General features: G+C 31.6%; 1 protein-coding gene across 5 annotated transcripts in view; it reads right to left on the bottom strand.

Moving 5' to 3' along the window:
- Window positions 1–14: 14 nt before the first annotated feature.
- The window catches only part of LOC142325203 (uncharacterized), a 50510-nt gene continuing 32008 nt past the window's right edge, over window positions 15–18516 (bottom strand). For all 5 annotated transcript variants that reach the window (XM_075366642.1, XM_075366645.1, XM_075366646.1 and 2 more), the window contains 2 exons: window positions 12022–12108; window positions 15–2638 (listed from right to left, as the gene is read on the bottom strand). In XM_075366642.1, coding sequence (XP_075222757.1) covers window positions 2502–2638; window positions 12022–12108 — 224 coding nt within the window. In that variant the 3' untranslated portion in view covers window positions 15–2501. The remainder of the gene's footprint in view (window positions 2639–12021; window positions 12109–18516) is intronic.

Genomic DNA, 18516 nt, shown 5'->3' with positions numbered 1-18516 from the left:
AAATCTTCTAAGAATCGTATATCAATTTTTTTTAATTAAGATATAAAAATTCATACAATTCACAATTTTTGTCATAAATAAACATTCACAAAAGAAAACAAATTGAAACAGGTGTATCAAAACCCTTACAAACTACCAATAGTAAAAATACAGCAAGTACTGATCTTACGCACCTAAAATTCATTAAAATCAACACATAATTAAATGTTCCTGCATATTATTTAGTAATGCCCCAGAACATTGCCACTTTATTAAAAAAATCTAATATTTGATTTATTCTTTGTTTTCATTAACAAACCTCTCCACAGTTGGATCTACTGCTCCTGCAAATTTACTAATAGTTGTGCCAAACAGTTACAGTGAGGACAGGAAACTGAAGGTGAGAGGTTTGGTAAGACAAGGAGTTAGAATAGCTATTCTCCAATAGAATATTGTGTAAAAGATAATAACCGCAATCAGTGAGAGGTTAATATTTGGGAAGACTGTGACTTGCGACAGGAATACCAACTTTAATATAACAAAACAATAAAGCGCAGAATAGTAATAATACACAGATTTGTCCATGAAAATATCATGACATTCTTATCAGTTATGAATATTTACAGTAGTGTGGAAACTAATCCGAACACAGGGAATTTTTTTTTATTCCTATGTTGGCTAAATTGCTTGACCACACCCATTTGTTAAGTTGTCTGTGTAATGTGAGATTATTGTTCTTTGGTTATTTAGCAACTTTCACATTATAAATACTATTTTTACTCTCTGTGTCTGAATATGTAATGCACATTAAGTGTTCGAAAACTGTTGCTCTTTCGGAGCATACCAGTATGACACAACAAACAGCTTATGAGTGTGGTATGGATTAGGAACAGTTAATACTATTTTAAAACAAAAGAAACTGGTTCCTTTCCACCTCAAAGTAAAGGCAAATGTGGCTGTAAAAAAAAAAAAAAATACTTCCAGACTAATCAATTATTAATGAGAAAAAAATAAACTTAATCCAAAATTATCTGCTGTGAATTAAATCGTGAATTAGCAGCCAGTGGAACAGATTTACACATGAAAACTGTTAGATGCCAACTTCTTACAGCTGGACAGAAAGCTCATTGGCTAGCTAAAAAGCAGCTTTTAACAACAGCAATGTGAAAAAAGGCTCTTGAGTGCCAAATCACATGCTAACTGGACCAAAGAAGATTGGAAAGATGTTATGTTTACCGGTGAGTCATTTTTATGTTTAGGGGCAAAGAGTTCAATATGTTAGAAAAGCATCAGATGAAAATGCATCACCGGCTCATATCCAAGAATCAGTTAAACAACCTCAGTAAAAAATGTTTTGAGTTTTTTCACATATTTCAATACTTCTAATAGATGGTATATTGAAGAGTGATGGATACATCAATAAATACTCTGAAGGATAGGGTTGTGATACAACCTCAAAACAAATTCCCAAAGGCAATGGAGTGTTTCAACAAAATTTGGTGGCAAGCCATACTGCTGAAAAAGTGGAAAATTGTTTAAAGAACAAAACATTACAAGTGCTCCTGTGGTCAGGCAGTTCTCCAGATGTAAAACCAATTGATAATCTTTGGGCAATAGTAAAAAAACAACACTCATAAATGAATTGTACTTATTAAAACTATAATATTAGTGTGGTTTCATGTTGAAGAAATCAAAAAATGTGTAGTACAATTGTTGAATCGATAACAAATCGTGTACATAAGTGATTAAAAATAAAGGGGAAATATTATTTACTAAATAATCACAAAACTTGTCAAGGTATGATTTTTTTTCTAAATTACATTACTGTATTTATACTTATAAATCATCTGGTTCAACATTTCGCAAAATAAGTTGATTATATCTGTACTTGTACAGATGATAAAATTTAAAAATTAAAAATAACTGTTTAATGAAGTACATCTTTAATTAGGTAATAATTTTTTTAGGTAATTATTATGGTGAATAATAAAAATAAAATTAATTTTAACAGGATTACTTAAAATTCTGTCACTGAGAAGTGGCAAATGCTATAATGAGCAATTTAAAAAATTAAGTATGTTTATGTACAATAAAAATTTCTGAGAAAAACAGTTTTGAAAATTTTACTCTAGATTAACACTACAAATTCTACATCTCTGAGATAATAAAATTAATTTGGAATATAAAGGTCACAATTCTTCACAAACATACAAAATCATCACCTTGAAATTGATGAACATCAGTCTTTATTATTATATCAAATCAATCTAATAAAACATCAAGTGTTTCAATGATAATATAACAAGAAAACTAAATTATTCCATTACGCGATACAATTTTGTGACATCACTAATTTTATGATACATATATAAACAATCAAACTTAACATTTTCTTTACATTGCAATAACAAAACACATAAATGAATCAAAACAGAAAGAATATATACATATATTTACTAATCATCTTACATGCATTTATTTTTATTTTCACCATTATTTTTTTTAGTATTTTAGTACCACTTTTATTTAAAATTAGCTTTTTGCTTAAAACAATACTGTTTTGTCTTCAACCTTTTTTCTTGTAATTTTTTTAAAGCTTCTCTTCTTTTAGCCTCTATTTCTTGAGGAGTACACGTCTGTGATAATGAAATTTTTGAACCTGAAATAATTAATAATATAAGTTTTCAAGCTCAGAATTCAGTTCTATTAAATTGTTAATTATATTTTTATTAGTTTTATTACAGTAACAGATTTTTAACAACATAAATTAAATTATATTAATATATATATATATATATATATATATATATATATATATATATACACACACACACACACATATTGAAGTAAGCAAGTACAGTATTGTTTTATAGTCAAATAATGACATATTTGCTTTGCTGTGTTAAATGCTATGCTAAGCAAGGGGCAACATTTTTTTTATTTGCTAACAAAATGTTTTAACAGAATTTAGTTTAACTGTATCTAACATTGTTTAACATTTATTAAATATGGTTTGGCTATTTACCTTACTTCAACCCATAAATTTATAACAAGTTATACCAATATATTTCATATATTGTGGAATCACCAGTAAGGATGAATGATAAGTGATGAGAAAGCATTACCATTAATCAGCTGTATAACAATGCTGTCTGAACTCCAGTTCAAATACAGCTAAAGATAAACTTATATTAACTACTCCATGACAGGTGTAACTAGTTTTTTAATGGCTTTGTCTCATAATCATTTGAAAGCAATCCCACCCAATTAAAGACTGACAACAGTTGTAGGACTTTCCCGTCATGCAGCTACATGATACAGTTATAGGAACAGTCCGTTCCTATAACTGTGGGTTGTTTCTGTTGGAACAGCTCACACACACAGCTTAATTTAAAATATTTATCATTTTATTTAAATATAATGTTTATAATATTTTTTCATTTATTTAATTCAACGGTTCTAACTAAAGTGCACATACATACCGAATTTAATTTCCGCGGGTGTGGCAGTACTAGCAGCGAATCGGCACTAACTAATGTAATTTCACAACTTATATAGAACAAATTTCGCCTGTACAGTTGGCAGACTGGTGTAGCCTAACAACAGGTACCAAGTCAACCAGGCGATCAAGTTCAAGACCCAGCCAAACCGAGTTACTTTTTTAAACTTTAAAATATTATTAATTTATTTAACTCTACAGCTCACCTGTGATGCCACAACATAGCAAATGACTACAACAGCATTTTTTCAGGTGGCGGTACAATTTTACAAAAACCTTTTTTTGCAAATATTGTTATTTTTAATTGTTAAAAAATCTGCCTAAGAAAAATATGGACTTAATTAGGCAAAATCTTGAGATACTAAGGATGATCTTGCTTACAGCCTCACCCACATGACCTTTAAACTTGGAAATTTAATGGAATCAATGCCCCATATATAAAATTAGACCAAGTTTGGTCAAAATCGGTTCAGTAGTTCTCTGGGGATATAAGGTGATTTAGGGGCCAACACTGAACACACATGCGTGCACAAAAAATGAATATCAGGTTTTAAAGCTATTTAATCTTTTAACTTTGACTAGTAATCAATTACACATAGAATGACAGAGTAACTCTTACAGTTTTTTCCTACACATATTCAATGTGAGGATCTTTTGTCAGATATATCCAACTGATAGGAGTTCCCCCTACTTAACCAGCATATCTCTAATAGTAGAAGTGACAGTGCTTCAAACCAAGTAGATTAATAGGTAGTGGAGGGACACAAACAAGATCCTTTATAAAAAAAAACCTCAATAGAAAAAATTATGAAATCAGATCATGTGACCTTGGAGGCCACCGCATGCAAATTCTGTTTATCAGCTCTATGCTGACTGATCCAATAATCAGGGAAAATCTCATTCAACTGGTCCCATACAGAGTTATGCCATGAGATGGGCACCGTCCTGTTGCAAAATAATCTTCTCTGGTCCATCTTACAGTTGAGGAAAGAGCCATTTGTGCTGCATATCCAAATAAAAAACTCCTGTTATGCTTGCTTCAGTGAAAAGAATAACCCATAAACTTGCCGTCAGGATATCATACAGAAAACAATAATTTTAGGGAGTCTTTTTTACATAGTAAGATTTCAAGGGGATTTTCTGAACCCCCCTCCAGATAAGGAATGTGTATTAACTTTTCTAGTAAGACAAAATGCTGACTCATCACGTAACACAATATGATCAAGAAAGCTGTCATCCCATACTGTAACACTTCGATTTCAATCATGAAGTCAGAACGCTTGCACAGTATAGTTGGTACGCTTCAGAGCCTGTAACAGTATAAATGGTACAGACGTACCAGTAAAGTTTTCTTAAAATTCCACCGTCATTACCAGTATTGCTAGTTTGAGGCTGGCCTTCCTAACAGATATTTAGGACTACAAAGGAAAAATTGTTCAACATTTTTTCAGACACCCTTGGTCATTCCACCCAACTCTTTCCTTTACAGACATCCAATCACTTTAAACTGATTATGCTATAAACAAACATTATTGTCACTCAGAAGATCACAATTAAATTTTCTATGGGATGCATGTTGAACTACAACAGATTCATATTTAACAAAACTACAAAATACAGAAGGCTTTCTATTCAAGTGTTGCCATCTTTGTTAGTAGCTCTCTCATGTGGAAAGATAAGGAATCAATTTATGGCGATGTACGTTCTAAAACTGTCCTTTTAGCTCTTTGAGTCTAGCCTTAAATTAAAACTGTACATCTCATCCAAGAGAAATTACAACAAATTAAGATTTTTGATATTCTATTTTGTAAACCTGGTTAAAAACTTTATTCTACAGGTACCTTCACTAGCTATTCACACTTAGTTCCTGCAAATATGAGCACTAAGTGAAACATTAATTGTATGGGAATTTATTAAAATTTGCACTTTTTGGGTGAAAAAATTATTACAAAAGTAAACTGGAAAATATCACAATATCTGATACTTCAAAACTTCATATTCTAGGAAACTAGGTAAATTATTTTCTTCACAAATACTAACCACCCTTTATTTTTGTTACCAGTATTAAATACATTCCTATAGGAATAACATTTTAAAAATACACCAAAACTAAGTTTCTTTTCCAGCAAGAGGTCTAAATTGCAAACTTTCAGGCCATATGTTCTTCATATGGCCTTGGAAAAAATTTAACAGCATCAGATCAACATGGTGACCAGGTCTACCAATCTTCAATTAAGAAACCTTGTGTTGAGCACATCTGTAAGCTTAATTGGAGTAGTGCTTCCTTTGTTGGTAATCAACCTAAGCATATTCTACATCAAGTCTCCATAATTTACAGTAAAACAAACCCTAAAGTGAGTTTAAATATCTGGTAGGTATGTTGATTTTTTTTCTACAATGAAAAATAGCCCAAGATGTTTATGTAAATGACCAAACTAGTACTTTCCTAATATTTCAGATAAGGTGATAAATTTCATGTTAATTATACAACCATTAACATAAAAAATGTTTCTATCTGTGAAAATAATGCATTTTAAGAAACTTACATCTATCTTATCTAACATGATTTCAAATGATCATCTGGTCTGCTTTCATGTCTTAGTTGAAGCTTGTACGAGTATAATTGTAATATCTTCCATATATCATGTATTACTGATTAATGAATAACAAACAAGCTTCAAACTACAGGAAGAAAATAATTTCTTCAGGTTCCTAATCTAAAACTGTCGCATACATAACATTAACATTTTCTTTACTATTGCATGTCTTCCAGTATGATTTAGACTTTTCTACATTATCTGTTATTTCAAACTTTTAAAACTGTACAGTTAGTGACCAGTACGTAAAAGCTAATCTACTTTACATTTCCCTAAATTTACATTGAACAATAACACAGACTCAAAATTTTATGAAGCACACAACCTGCTACGCTTTTTCTTGAACAGATACCATATTACCATCAACTATCACAAAGCTAGTCGAAATGCTGCAAGGGTAACATTGCCAACGTTAACTTGATAATCTCAAAACAACCAAACAATTATAATCTTCCTGGATCTACTGAGTAGAAAGTCATTATAATGTTAAATATGGAGATTCTTTTCAGAAACATTATAAATTTATTAGTTACCTTGTTTACAAAATAATAAGATTTTTATATGAGAACTAATCAAATTTAAATGGCAATTTTGCTATTCTATGCAGCAAGCAGTTCTGAGCTAGATGGCAGAGTGGGAGGGTTAAACTTCAGTATGTTAGAGAGGGGGGATGCTACACTGTCCCAGAACCGAGATTATAGAAGGTCTGTCTGGAAAGTAATGTCACCAAGTCTACAAGTATAAAAAAAAAGGATTTAAAAAATTTAGAGTTACGATTGTCCCAGAGGGTACAAACTCACGATGGACAATTCCCCTTAGTCAAAAAACGCAATAAGCATGGTATTGGTCTTTAATTTGCTCATTCAAGCCTTCTTGGGATGAGGGGACGCCGAGGTGTATCACTCGGCACTTTGCCTCTTCATTTCAGGGTCATAATGGAATATCCACATTTCATCACCCGTGATAACATTTTCCAAAAGATGAGGATCATATTCACACATTTCCAAAACATCTTGACAAATTTCCACTAGGCGAGATTTTTGGTTGTCAGCCAAAATTCTTGGGACAAGCTTTACGCATGCTTTTCTCATAAGCAAATCCTTGGTCACAATCTCATGGACGATAGTTTTTGGAATATTTAACATCTTAGCCATTAAACTAACAGTCATTCGATGGTCTGTTTCCAAAAGTTCTTTCACACGAGTCACATTTTTGTCGTTTCAGAAGGCTGACGGGGACGTCCAGCGCAGGCTTCCACGTCAACCTCTTCATAGCCTTTCAAAAATGCCTTGTGCCATCTGTAGATTTGCCTTTGTGATAAACAGTCATTCCCAAAGGCCCGTTGAACCATTGGAAAAGTTTCCGCTGCAGATTTGCTGAGTTTCACAAGAACTTGAGCGCATATTTGTTTCAGTGAGCGCTGCATTGTGACCTGTACAAGATGAACAGAGGTTTACGAAATCGCCTGTCCTTCACATCCAAGAGCTCAAAGACGACTGAGCAAGCACTCACTCGGTAGTTAACTTACACTACCATCGATCCCAGCGATTAATAAAGCACTGCAATGTGCAGTCGCTTTACAATAAAATGTATAACATTACTTTCCAGACAGACCTTATACATGGGCCAGACAATTTAACGGAAGGTGAAAAAGTATAGAAAATGAGTCATGTACGACGCCCAAGGTCAAGTCACAGCTGAAAACATCCGTGCTGTTCGAGAGCTTATCAAAGGTGATCGCCAGTTCACTATTGAAGAAATCATATCAGAAGTGGGTATCAGCTGTGAGAGTCCTCAATCCATTATCACTGACCATCTTGGCTTTAGAAAAAATTAATACTCGTTGGGTTCGGAGGTTGTTAACTGAAAATAAAAAACAGGTCAGGTTGGAGATCTGAGACTCGATTTTGGCTACAATGGGATGATTTTTTAGGTGCATCGTCACATATGATGAGATAGGGATCCATTGTTACACTCTAGAGTTAAAAATAGCGAGTAAGGAATGGCAAAGAAAGGATGAGGGGTGCGCAGTGAAAGCCAAAACTCGTCTGTCAGCCGGAAAAGTTCTTGCAATGACTTTTTTGACTCAAGGGGAGTTTTACACTTTGATTTTCTCCACAATCAACGAACAGTGAGTACGGCTTACTATTGCCAGCTTCTGCAGTCAACAAAAGCCGCCTACCGAAACAAAATATGGGGTATGCCCATCACAGACGTCATCCTTCTCCAAGATAACACCAGGCTGCACACTGTGATTTTGCCAAGGGATAAATTGGAAAAAATGCAATTGGAAACCCTCGATCACCCTCCCTACAGACCAGATTTGTTCCCCTGTGACTATTTTTTATTTACACCCTTGAAAAAATCGCATGGAGGGGAACAATTTGAAAAAATAAAGACGTCAAGGAGTGTGTGCGCAATTGGTTGATGACTAATCTTCAAACTTTATATGAACAAGAAATATTTAAGTTTCTAAATCACTGGCAAAAGTGAGTAGATTGTGCAGGATACTATAGAGAAATGATGAAGGTATGAATTGTGTATATTATTAATCAATAATTTGATTTAAAAAAATTACCATTTATATTTGATTAACCCTTGTATTGATTAGAAAATAAAAAAATTAAAATACTCTGTATCAATGTGCTTGTTAAAGTTATGAATAACTTTGTATATGACAGAATTGATTAATTAATATTTAATTATTATATTACTAATTTCATTTTACATTTGTGTAAGTAAATAATTTTTTTTTAAATTTACAGACTTTGTAATGCTAGTAGATACATCAGAACCACTGTAGAGTGTTTGAAAATGAATACTGGGATTTTAAAGCTACATAATATTTATTAAGTTTTACTTACACTGATAAATTATACATGAAATGAAAGAGCAACTCAAACATTTTTCCTGTATGTATTCAATGTGAGCACCTTCATCACATGGCACACATCCAGCAAATAGGAAAGTTCATCCCATACTTTAACACTTTGAACCCTGGGCTTCTCGGTACATGGTGGTCCATGATAACTGAGCAATTTAGACCAATTTAAAAAAAAAACTACTTATAATTCTAAAATTTCCTTACAAGAATTTTATAACCTGAAAAAATAAGACATGCAGATTTGTTCTATGTAAAAAAAAAGACAAATGTGACTTCCCAGAGTTTGTGTGTCATGTTGAAATTTCACTTTTAAACGCAGAAAAAAAAAACAGCTGTAATGCAAGCACTTAATTTTGTAATTATTATTTATATTTTAAGTTATTTATATTGCACACAACATATTTTTTGAAACACAGAAACGCACTCTTTCATTATAATATAAATCCATTCAGATATCATGTTAGAGTAAAAAGTTATGTCACTTGAAAAAAACTTTTTTTTAGTAAAATACAGCATAAAACCAGTCTATCTGATGTTTTACTTTCAATGAATACTACTGTTTCACACACTTCTGATTATTTTCATTTGAGAACTAAGTGTAGTTAGAAACATTATTATTCTTAGAAACTATTTTATAACAATAAAAAAAAATAATTACAAGAATTTGTACAATGTTTTGAGAGTGTAACATTGCCAATAACAATAGCTGATGTAGATAAAGGTAAGCCAAAACCTAATTCAGTACAAATAGAACTGTCAGCAGAAATGTAAGGAATTTCAGAAGAAAAACTAAGAGGAGTATAATAGCAGCACTTGTAGGCCTAGAAGTAAAATCATTAGAAATAATATCACTTAACGAAGATTCGATTACAGAAACAACTTTTTTTATTTTCAAATGCCGGTGATCGTAATAATCATCATTTGATAAATACAAATCACAATCACAAATAACCAGATCTTCATACGTCGGGTCCCTATTCTCATCATCTAGTTTCCCTTCAGAACCACAATTAAAACATAATTCACTAATTTGTTCATGTATAATAGACGCAACCTTAATTTCTTTGTCAAAATCAGAATTTTCTCCATTGCTGTCATCCAAGATATCATACACCAATTTGACTGATTTAGGGTCATAAATATCACTCATTTTGCTAACTTTTATACAATAATAATAAAAATAATTGTGTCAATAGAATAAAAATGGAAAATAAATCAACAGCACGAATAAAAACAAACTTTGAAACACTGAACATCTGAGATCAATGAAAGATGATCTGGAGCCATCCTATCGAAAGATACAGAACTTTACACAAAGACAATGTATACTCATCCATTGTTCAACTGAGTAAATATGGTCAGACAAGTTATACTCATCCATTATTTACAATGTGTTAATCAGCAAGTCTGGAGTAACTGATGCGATAGCTGCTTCAATCCTGAGTCTCAAGTCAGGTAGATCAGCTGGTAACAGTGGCACATATGCTTGATCCTTTATAAACATACAGAGAAAAAAAAATTGCACAGGGTCAGATCAGGCAAATGTGGAAGCTATGGCAAACAAGCCCTGTTATCTGGTCCCCGGCGACCAATAGTGAGGAGAACAAATAACTAAGTTTAAGTTACCACTGGTTGGGAAGAATTTCATTCGATCAATCACATACAGCATTATGCCAGTGAGGAGGCCCACCATCTTTTTACCAAATAAAGTTCTGTGGTTCTTACTGCAACTGAGGTAAGAGCCACAGTTGCAGCATATTAAGATAGTTCGTTCCAGACAAACTTGTACCCGCAAAAACGTTTACGGATTGTAAACTTGCCATTGGGATATGGCACAAAAAGCATTCAATTTTGGGGAGTCTCGTTCACAATGCAATATTTTTCTGACCCCCAGATAAGAGTGTTTACTTTTCCATTAACATGAAATGTTGATTAGTCACTAAATACAACATGATAAAGAAAGTCTTCATGCATTGAAATAATGCAACAGTGCATTATTTCATTTGCGAAGCTAGCACGTAAACGATAATCTGCAGGCTTTAGAGGTTGTAATAGCTGTAAATGATATGGACACAGTTGTAAGTGTCTCCTTAAAACCCTCAACACAAACACCACTGGAATTGCTAATTCATGGCTAGTCCTAACAGATTTCCTACGACTAGGCCCAAAAGACTCACAAGATCAACATTGTCTTTGGACATACCCAGTCATCCTGTACTCTTCTCTTTGCAAATACAGCCAGTGGTTTCAAATTGTTTATACCATCTACTTACTGTCACTCACATCTATGTTACTGTCACTTGGGATCACCAAAAAGAACACATTCTGAATGGTAATTAGAGATTAACGTTCTGCAAACTGCAAACACAGAACGCTTTCTGTTGTAGGGTCACCTACAAAGTTAAACTGAACCAATGTTTAAAAGGGATTTATAAATACAGGAAAACAAATTTGTTAACTCCTTTGTTTTCATCATTTTTATGAAGTTCTTAAATGCAAAGTAATTGACCAGCACTTTTCATGTAACAATGCATTTCACTCAGAAGAACAATAAAAAGATCCTTACAGTAATTTAAACTAATTTACAAACTATGGCAGAAAATTTACAAAAATTAATTTTTGCTCAAATTATTGGAAAGGAGTCAACCACATTTATCACAGGTATGCAAAACTATAATAATGGAATATACTTATAGGGTAGGCTAGTATGAGGAAACTATAGTAATGGTATACTTATTAGGCAAGTTGGTATGAGGGACTACTGCAAACTGAAGAAAAAACTGGGTAACTCAGACCAGACATCTGTCACATGTATCTGAAGAGGGATGACACTACACTTGTTTGAAAGTATATCTCTGAATAAGTTCAAATTAAGACCACATAACTATAAAGGATCACTGTAAGTCTTTTTCTAATATATAATAATTACACACACCATATGAAAAAAACATGCACAAGTGGAAAAGAGAGCTATAATAAAATATAAAGCATTAACAGATGTGATATAAAACACACTTCTACAATAATTATTTTTTAATTACAGGAAAAAATATGATACTCACATAAATGTGATTTGTTAAACACAGTTTCATCTAATTGGAAAAATCCAGCATCATTCCCATCTTCCAGTAACAAGTTAGCAATAGGTTCTGAAAAATGATTAGTAAGTTAAGCAAAATCAAAATATACTGTACAAATAGTACAAGGTACTGTATAACAAGTACAAGGTATGATAGAAGAGACTGGGAAAAACAGATTGTCTTCATGATAAGAGAATGAGTGAAGGAACAATAAGAGTTTTGGATTAACATATAAAGGGAAGATATGCAAACAGTATAACCACATATATGGATGAATCAGAAGATGTATGAAAAAAAGATTTAGAAAACATAACTGAAAATATACAGTTAAGAGAAAGATGAAATAGGAATTTAGTGATTTAACTAGCCAACCAAACAAATAAACAAGTGAGGTACAAGACAAAAACATACACATATTCTAAAAACAAGCTAATTGAAATCTAAAAACTAGCTATATACATATATATTTCTTTTTAAAAAAACAATATTTGGAACTATTTTTTATTTTTATTAAAATTTGAATGTCATCAAATGCAGCATAATCATGTCAATTCCTAGATATAGCAATGCTTTTATAAGTTTTATTGACTCATCTGCATTGTTTTCTGAAGGTGCATCATGAATCATATATGAATCATCTTCATAATTCTCCAGTTCTTGGTGCACGTTAACATCTACTACAGATATTATAGAAGTATAAATTCAATAATCACTGAATACACAAAATTCACTTTTTTCTATATTAATTCATTTTTAAAATACTTTTAATGCCTTATATTCTTTCTTCCTTCAACTTTCTTCACCTGTTTGTCTCTGGAAGGTGTTTTCAGGACATAATTTCATGTATACTTGCTGTGAAGTTCACAATTTACCAAATGAATAATTTTTGTAGTAGAACTGTAAATCAATTACATAATACACACTCAGTATTTTGTAATTTTCATTTTCACCCACACCTACTGGCAATGATACATTCAACTACATCATAATAATATATCATAATGCTAAATTTTCACAGTTCATTTAACTGCTAATTGTTCACTCCTTGTAATGTAACTTTCCTTATATTTTACGGTTTCTTTCATGAGTGTTTGGTGTACAATGTGAAAATAGCAATCAGTGACATAACCATTTGTTAGTAGAACTCAAGCAGAGGATTCTACTTGGTGTGATTGCCTAGATATAATTCCTATTTGATGATGTCAGAAACAGCAAAACTAGTAGCAGAGGAGCATATTGGATAAAATCAGTCCTCTAAGCCCTACAAGAATAAAAATATAAAAAGTATAATGAAATTGTTTAAGACTTTTAAAATGTGGTATAAAACATTAAAGATAAAAGATTGGAATGTATGAAACAGATTTTTTAAAACATGAGCTGCGAGATATGTTGAGGCTAAAAAATGAATAGAAAGGTACATCAAACTAACTGATGAACATGAACAACAAGCAATGAAAACTCTAGATGAGGACTGTTTATAAACATAACTTTTGTAACAGTAAAACAGTTTCAAAATAGCTGAACAAATTACAGCAACAATTCTGATGTTCTATCAAATTAATTTATCAGTTATAGGGGTGCAGAATTGTATCAACAAATATAAAAATATTATTTTTCTGTAAAATATTTATTTTATACTTAAAAATTGAAGTGCTGTCAGTTACAAAAAAAAAAAAAAAAAAATGTAAATGATAAACTTTACAACAAAACTAATTATATAAATGAAGCTTTTTATTGAAGCTGGTGACTATAAAATTGGCTCTACACTGTACTCAGAAGATATGTTTTTGCTGAATAAGTACAAAAAGAATACTTTTACTTAATCAAATGTACATCAACTGATTTAATCAATACAGAACTGTAACAAAATTTTACAATTTTTTTTAACATAACTGCAATTTAAACAGAAAAATTATGTGATCATTTTATTCCTAATAAAGCATAAATTATGTAGTAAATTCATAATGTATAATATAAATTTCAGGGAATGGAAATATTATACAACAGAGATAAAAATTTATATATACTAAGTAACACACTTCTTCTGCTGTTTAATCAGAAGTACAAAAACTAAAACATGCATGCAGATAAGACACAAAGCATAAAAATCATCTGCTCAACTGTATAATCACACATATGCAATATATATGCATGCACGCAACTACAACAATTAATAAAAAGTTTTAGAAATACGCAATTACAATTACGATAAACTATATTTTAGGAATTTTTGTGAAATTTAAAAGCTTATTTCTGAAATAAAATAAATGCTATATTACATATTGTAGGTAAATATGATGTTTCTAATATCTTTAAATTCAAACTAGTTTCCACCCTTAAAACATTAACAGATCATAGTAAAACTTAAGTTTATGAAATAGCACTGCTTAATTTTAAGTAGGATTTTTATACCTAACAATGAATCAGAACCAAGATTTAGAATATGAAAAAATTGTTATCACAGTTGCATATTCAGCTAGAATGAGCAGGTAGTTTATTTAGCACCAAAATGGTTAAAAATAAAATAGATAGAGTTATAATTAGATATAATAAATAGTTAAATAAAAAGAATAACATTCAAACCTTGAATTTTAAGAACAGAGTTGAATTGTATCATCAGGAAAAATTGCAATGTGGTTTTTTCAGATCTGTAAAACGTTGACTATATACCAATGAAAGAATAAAGTATATGTGAAAGTGATTACTAAACATCTGGAAAAATATGACAACCACAAAAAACTATTTTTCTAAGAATGTATAAGTCCAGGTACACAGAAAACAGAGTTGTGCTATGGAAAAACTAAAATTAAATCCAATCGTTATACTAGAGTTTATAATCCACATTTATATACATTACTAACTCTCACTTGTTATATGAGGTATAACAATTTAATTCTCAGAACAGCCGTTTAATATCAGAAGTCTGGTGACATGATTGGAATCATGTTAGTTAAGCTTTGTATATGTTTAAACTAATAGATGTATAAACTATTGTTGGCTATTGTAAATATACTAAGATCTACTCGTAAACTTTGGTGTAAAATTAGTAATGAAATTTAGAGCAACTTGTTAACTTGTTGAAACATAAAATTGTGTGAAAATCGTTAAAACTGCCAACCAGACATATTGTTGTGAGTGACACACACAGTATAGATGCTCTAAATGCCAAGGGTGTTTGAGTGGCATAAGAGAAATTCTAATTGTAAGTTTCTGGTCATAAATTAATTATCGAAATTAGGTCATCCTGCTTATCACTAAACTTAACTCCCATAATTTCTGGGTATTCCCAAAATTAGAGATTGCGCTAAAAGAATGAAGATCTTCTGCAATTAATGTTATCCAACATACTGTGATAAAGAAGGTTAAATGTATTCAAGAAAAACAGTTTCAAGCCTGTTTCCAAAAACAGGATCACTGTCTTAATATAATGTAGATGCATACATTGTGAACTTCAAAAGCAACAGTACCAGGTGTGTAAAATGAAACCGGAATTTTTGTATAGAAAATATACATTTATTGTATGAAAATGATGAAAAATATTTTATTTGAAATATTGTCCATCATTAGCTATATATTTTTCCCATCTCTCTGACAATTTATGATTGCCATGCCAAAAAAACTGTTACTCTTTTGAGACAAACCAGTCATCGAGACATTTTCGTACATCTTCATAAGAAGTGAAGCACTGCTCAGTAAGTGGATGTCCCTTTTTTTAAATTCTGGTCGTGTTTCACGCAATGCTTGATTCAAATCAATCATTTGCTGTTGGAAGCCTTCAGTATTAACAGTTTCGCCAGGTTTTAGCAGCTCATAGTAGATGACACCCTTCTGATCCCAGCAAACACAGAGCATTGTCTTCTTTCCATAGCAATTTGGCCTTGAAATCTATGTCAATGGTTCACCTGGAGTTACCCATGATGTTTTACGCTTAGGATTCTCGTAATATATCCACTTTTCATCACCTGTCACAATACCATGGAGAAATGACTTTCTTTTATACCTGGTGAGTAGCATTTTACCAGTGGTTATTCGGATTTTTGGTGTCTTTCATTCAGTTCATGTGGAACCCATTTTCCCATCTTTTGGATCTTTCCCATGGCTTTCAAATGTATGGAGATGGCTTCTTGTGTTACATTTAATTGATCTGTGAGTTGTTGTTGCGTTTAAATGTCATCCTCATCTAACAATGCTTGCAATTCACTGTCTTCAAAAATTTTTAGTGGTCTTCCATGTTCTTCGTTCCTCGCGTCAAAATCGCCACTTGTGAATTTTTTTTTAAACCACTCAACGCACTGTGATTTACCAAGAACATGCTCACCATAACCTTCAACAAGCATTCGACACAATTTTGCAGCAGTTTTCTTTAAATGGTAACAGAAAATCAATGCTGTCTGCAAATCATAGTTTGTAGGTACAAAACTCGACTTGTTCAACGCTATGTAAAACTATGCTGTTGTATGAAATTTGTATTGTTGTGAGTTGAAAATCTTTGTCAGCTGTCAAAGAGAGAAAATGGCACCAATGATGCAGTTTGAAGGTAACTACATTGACAGCTACGGCCACCTATGGGCAAATTCCGATTTCATATTTACACACCTGGTAGTTGCTACAATGCATTCAGTACAGTTATGAATGCATGTTTTTTTACAAATGAAGTCTAAGAATTAAATTGTAATTATATTTACAACAACAAATCAGTAATGTTCAAGTTCATAAAAAAATGTAGGAAAATATATGACATTTCTGTAAAGGCAAAAAAGTTTTATCAAAATTAAAAGAATGAGAATAAGGTACATTAAACTACTGTATACTGTAAAAAATTTTCAAATTTGCTAAGAAGTACAAACTTCAATCAATCTTTTTTATGTCACGAAAGTCAGTTTCTAGAAATGGATTATACAACCAATTTAATTATTTTTTGTTTATTACAATTCTGATATAATTTGTTAGGAGTATATGCAGTACACAGTTTAATACAGAGTGGTGACTCTTGTAATAAGTACTTTTTTCTCAATGGGTGCAGGAAAAAACAGACCTCTAAAGCATTAGGGTTCTAATGCTTTATGGTGTTCTAGTTAGTTTTTTTATTTTATTTTTTAAAAAAATAATAATAATTAGGTAAATTTCACATTTACAAAAATAATTATTTAGACACTTCATGTGATAAGAATTACTGTGTTTTGAACAATTGATGTAAACTGAAATTTGAATTTTTTCAAGTTCTTGACACTAGATTTGAGGATCTCATTGAAAGACATGACAACAATAGGTACAACTACAACACATGCTGCTGTCATACTCTATTTAATTCATCAGCAAAAGGGAAGCAATTCTTCAGTTTTCAATTAGTATTTTTACTCCATATTGTTATTTTGCATTTATATACAGTAAGAGAATAATTAAAATTATAAATGTTTTTAGTAAACAAAAATACATACTAAAAAAAAAAGATAAACCTATGGCCCACCATGAAAATGTTACATGGTTTATGTTTCATTGCATATGATTTTGTTAAATTATTTTTCCAACTAAATAATTGTCATGAATTTAGCATACTAACAACATTTTTGTTGGAAGTGCAAACTGGCGAAAGAAGAGTAGATTAAAGAAAAGTGTTCAGAAGTGGAAAGAGAAATGAACATTGGTAAAATAGACGAAGCATACAGGAAAGTTAAGGAAAATTTTGGGGTACATAAATTAAAATCTAATAATGTGTTAAACAAAGATGGTACACCAATATATAATACGAAAGGTAAAGTCGATAGATGGGTGGAATATATTGAAGAGTTATACGGAGGAAATGAATTAGAAAATGGTGTTATAGAGGAAGAAGAGGAGGTTGAAATGGGAGAAACAATACTGAGATCTGAATTTAAGAGAACATTAAAAGATTTAAATGGCAGAAAGGCTCCTGGAATAGACGGAATACCTGTAGAATTACTGCGCAGTGCAGGTGAGGAAGCGATTGATAGATTATACAAACTGGTGTGTAATATTTATGAAAAAGGGGAATTTCCGTCAGACTTCAAAAAAAGTGTTATAGTTATGATACCAAAGAAAGCAGGGGCAGATAAATGTGAAGAATACAGAACAATTAGTTTAACTAGTCATGCATCAAAAATCTTAACTAGAATTCTATACAGAAGAATTGAGAGGAGAGTGGAAGAAGTGTTAGGAGAAGACCAATTTGGTTTCAGGAAAAGTATAGGGACAAGGGAAGCAATTTTAGGCCTCAGATTAATAGTAGAAGGAAGATTAAAGAAAAACAAACCAACATACTTGGCGTTTATAGATCTAGAAAAGGCATTCGATAACGGACTGGAATAGACTGGAAAAAGACTGGAATAAAATGTTCAGCATTTTAAAAAAATTAGGGTTCAAATACAGAGATAGAAGAACAATTGCTAACATGTACAGGAACCAAACAGCAACAGTAACAATTGAAGAACATAAGAAAGAAGCCGTAATAAGAAAGGG

This window comes from Lycorma delicatula, chromosome 5 (genome assembly GCF_047948215.1).
Source record: "Lycorma delicatula isolate Av1 chromosome 5, ASM4794821v1, whole genome shotgun sequence".
Taxonomy (NCBI): domain Eukaryota; kingdom Metazoa; phylum Arthropoda; class Insecta; order Hemiptera; family Fulgoridae; genus Lycorma; species Lycorma delicatula.
Note: the sequence above shows the minus strand (reverse complement) of the source record. Positions and strands in the feature narration are given on the sequence as shown.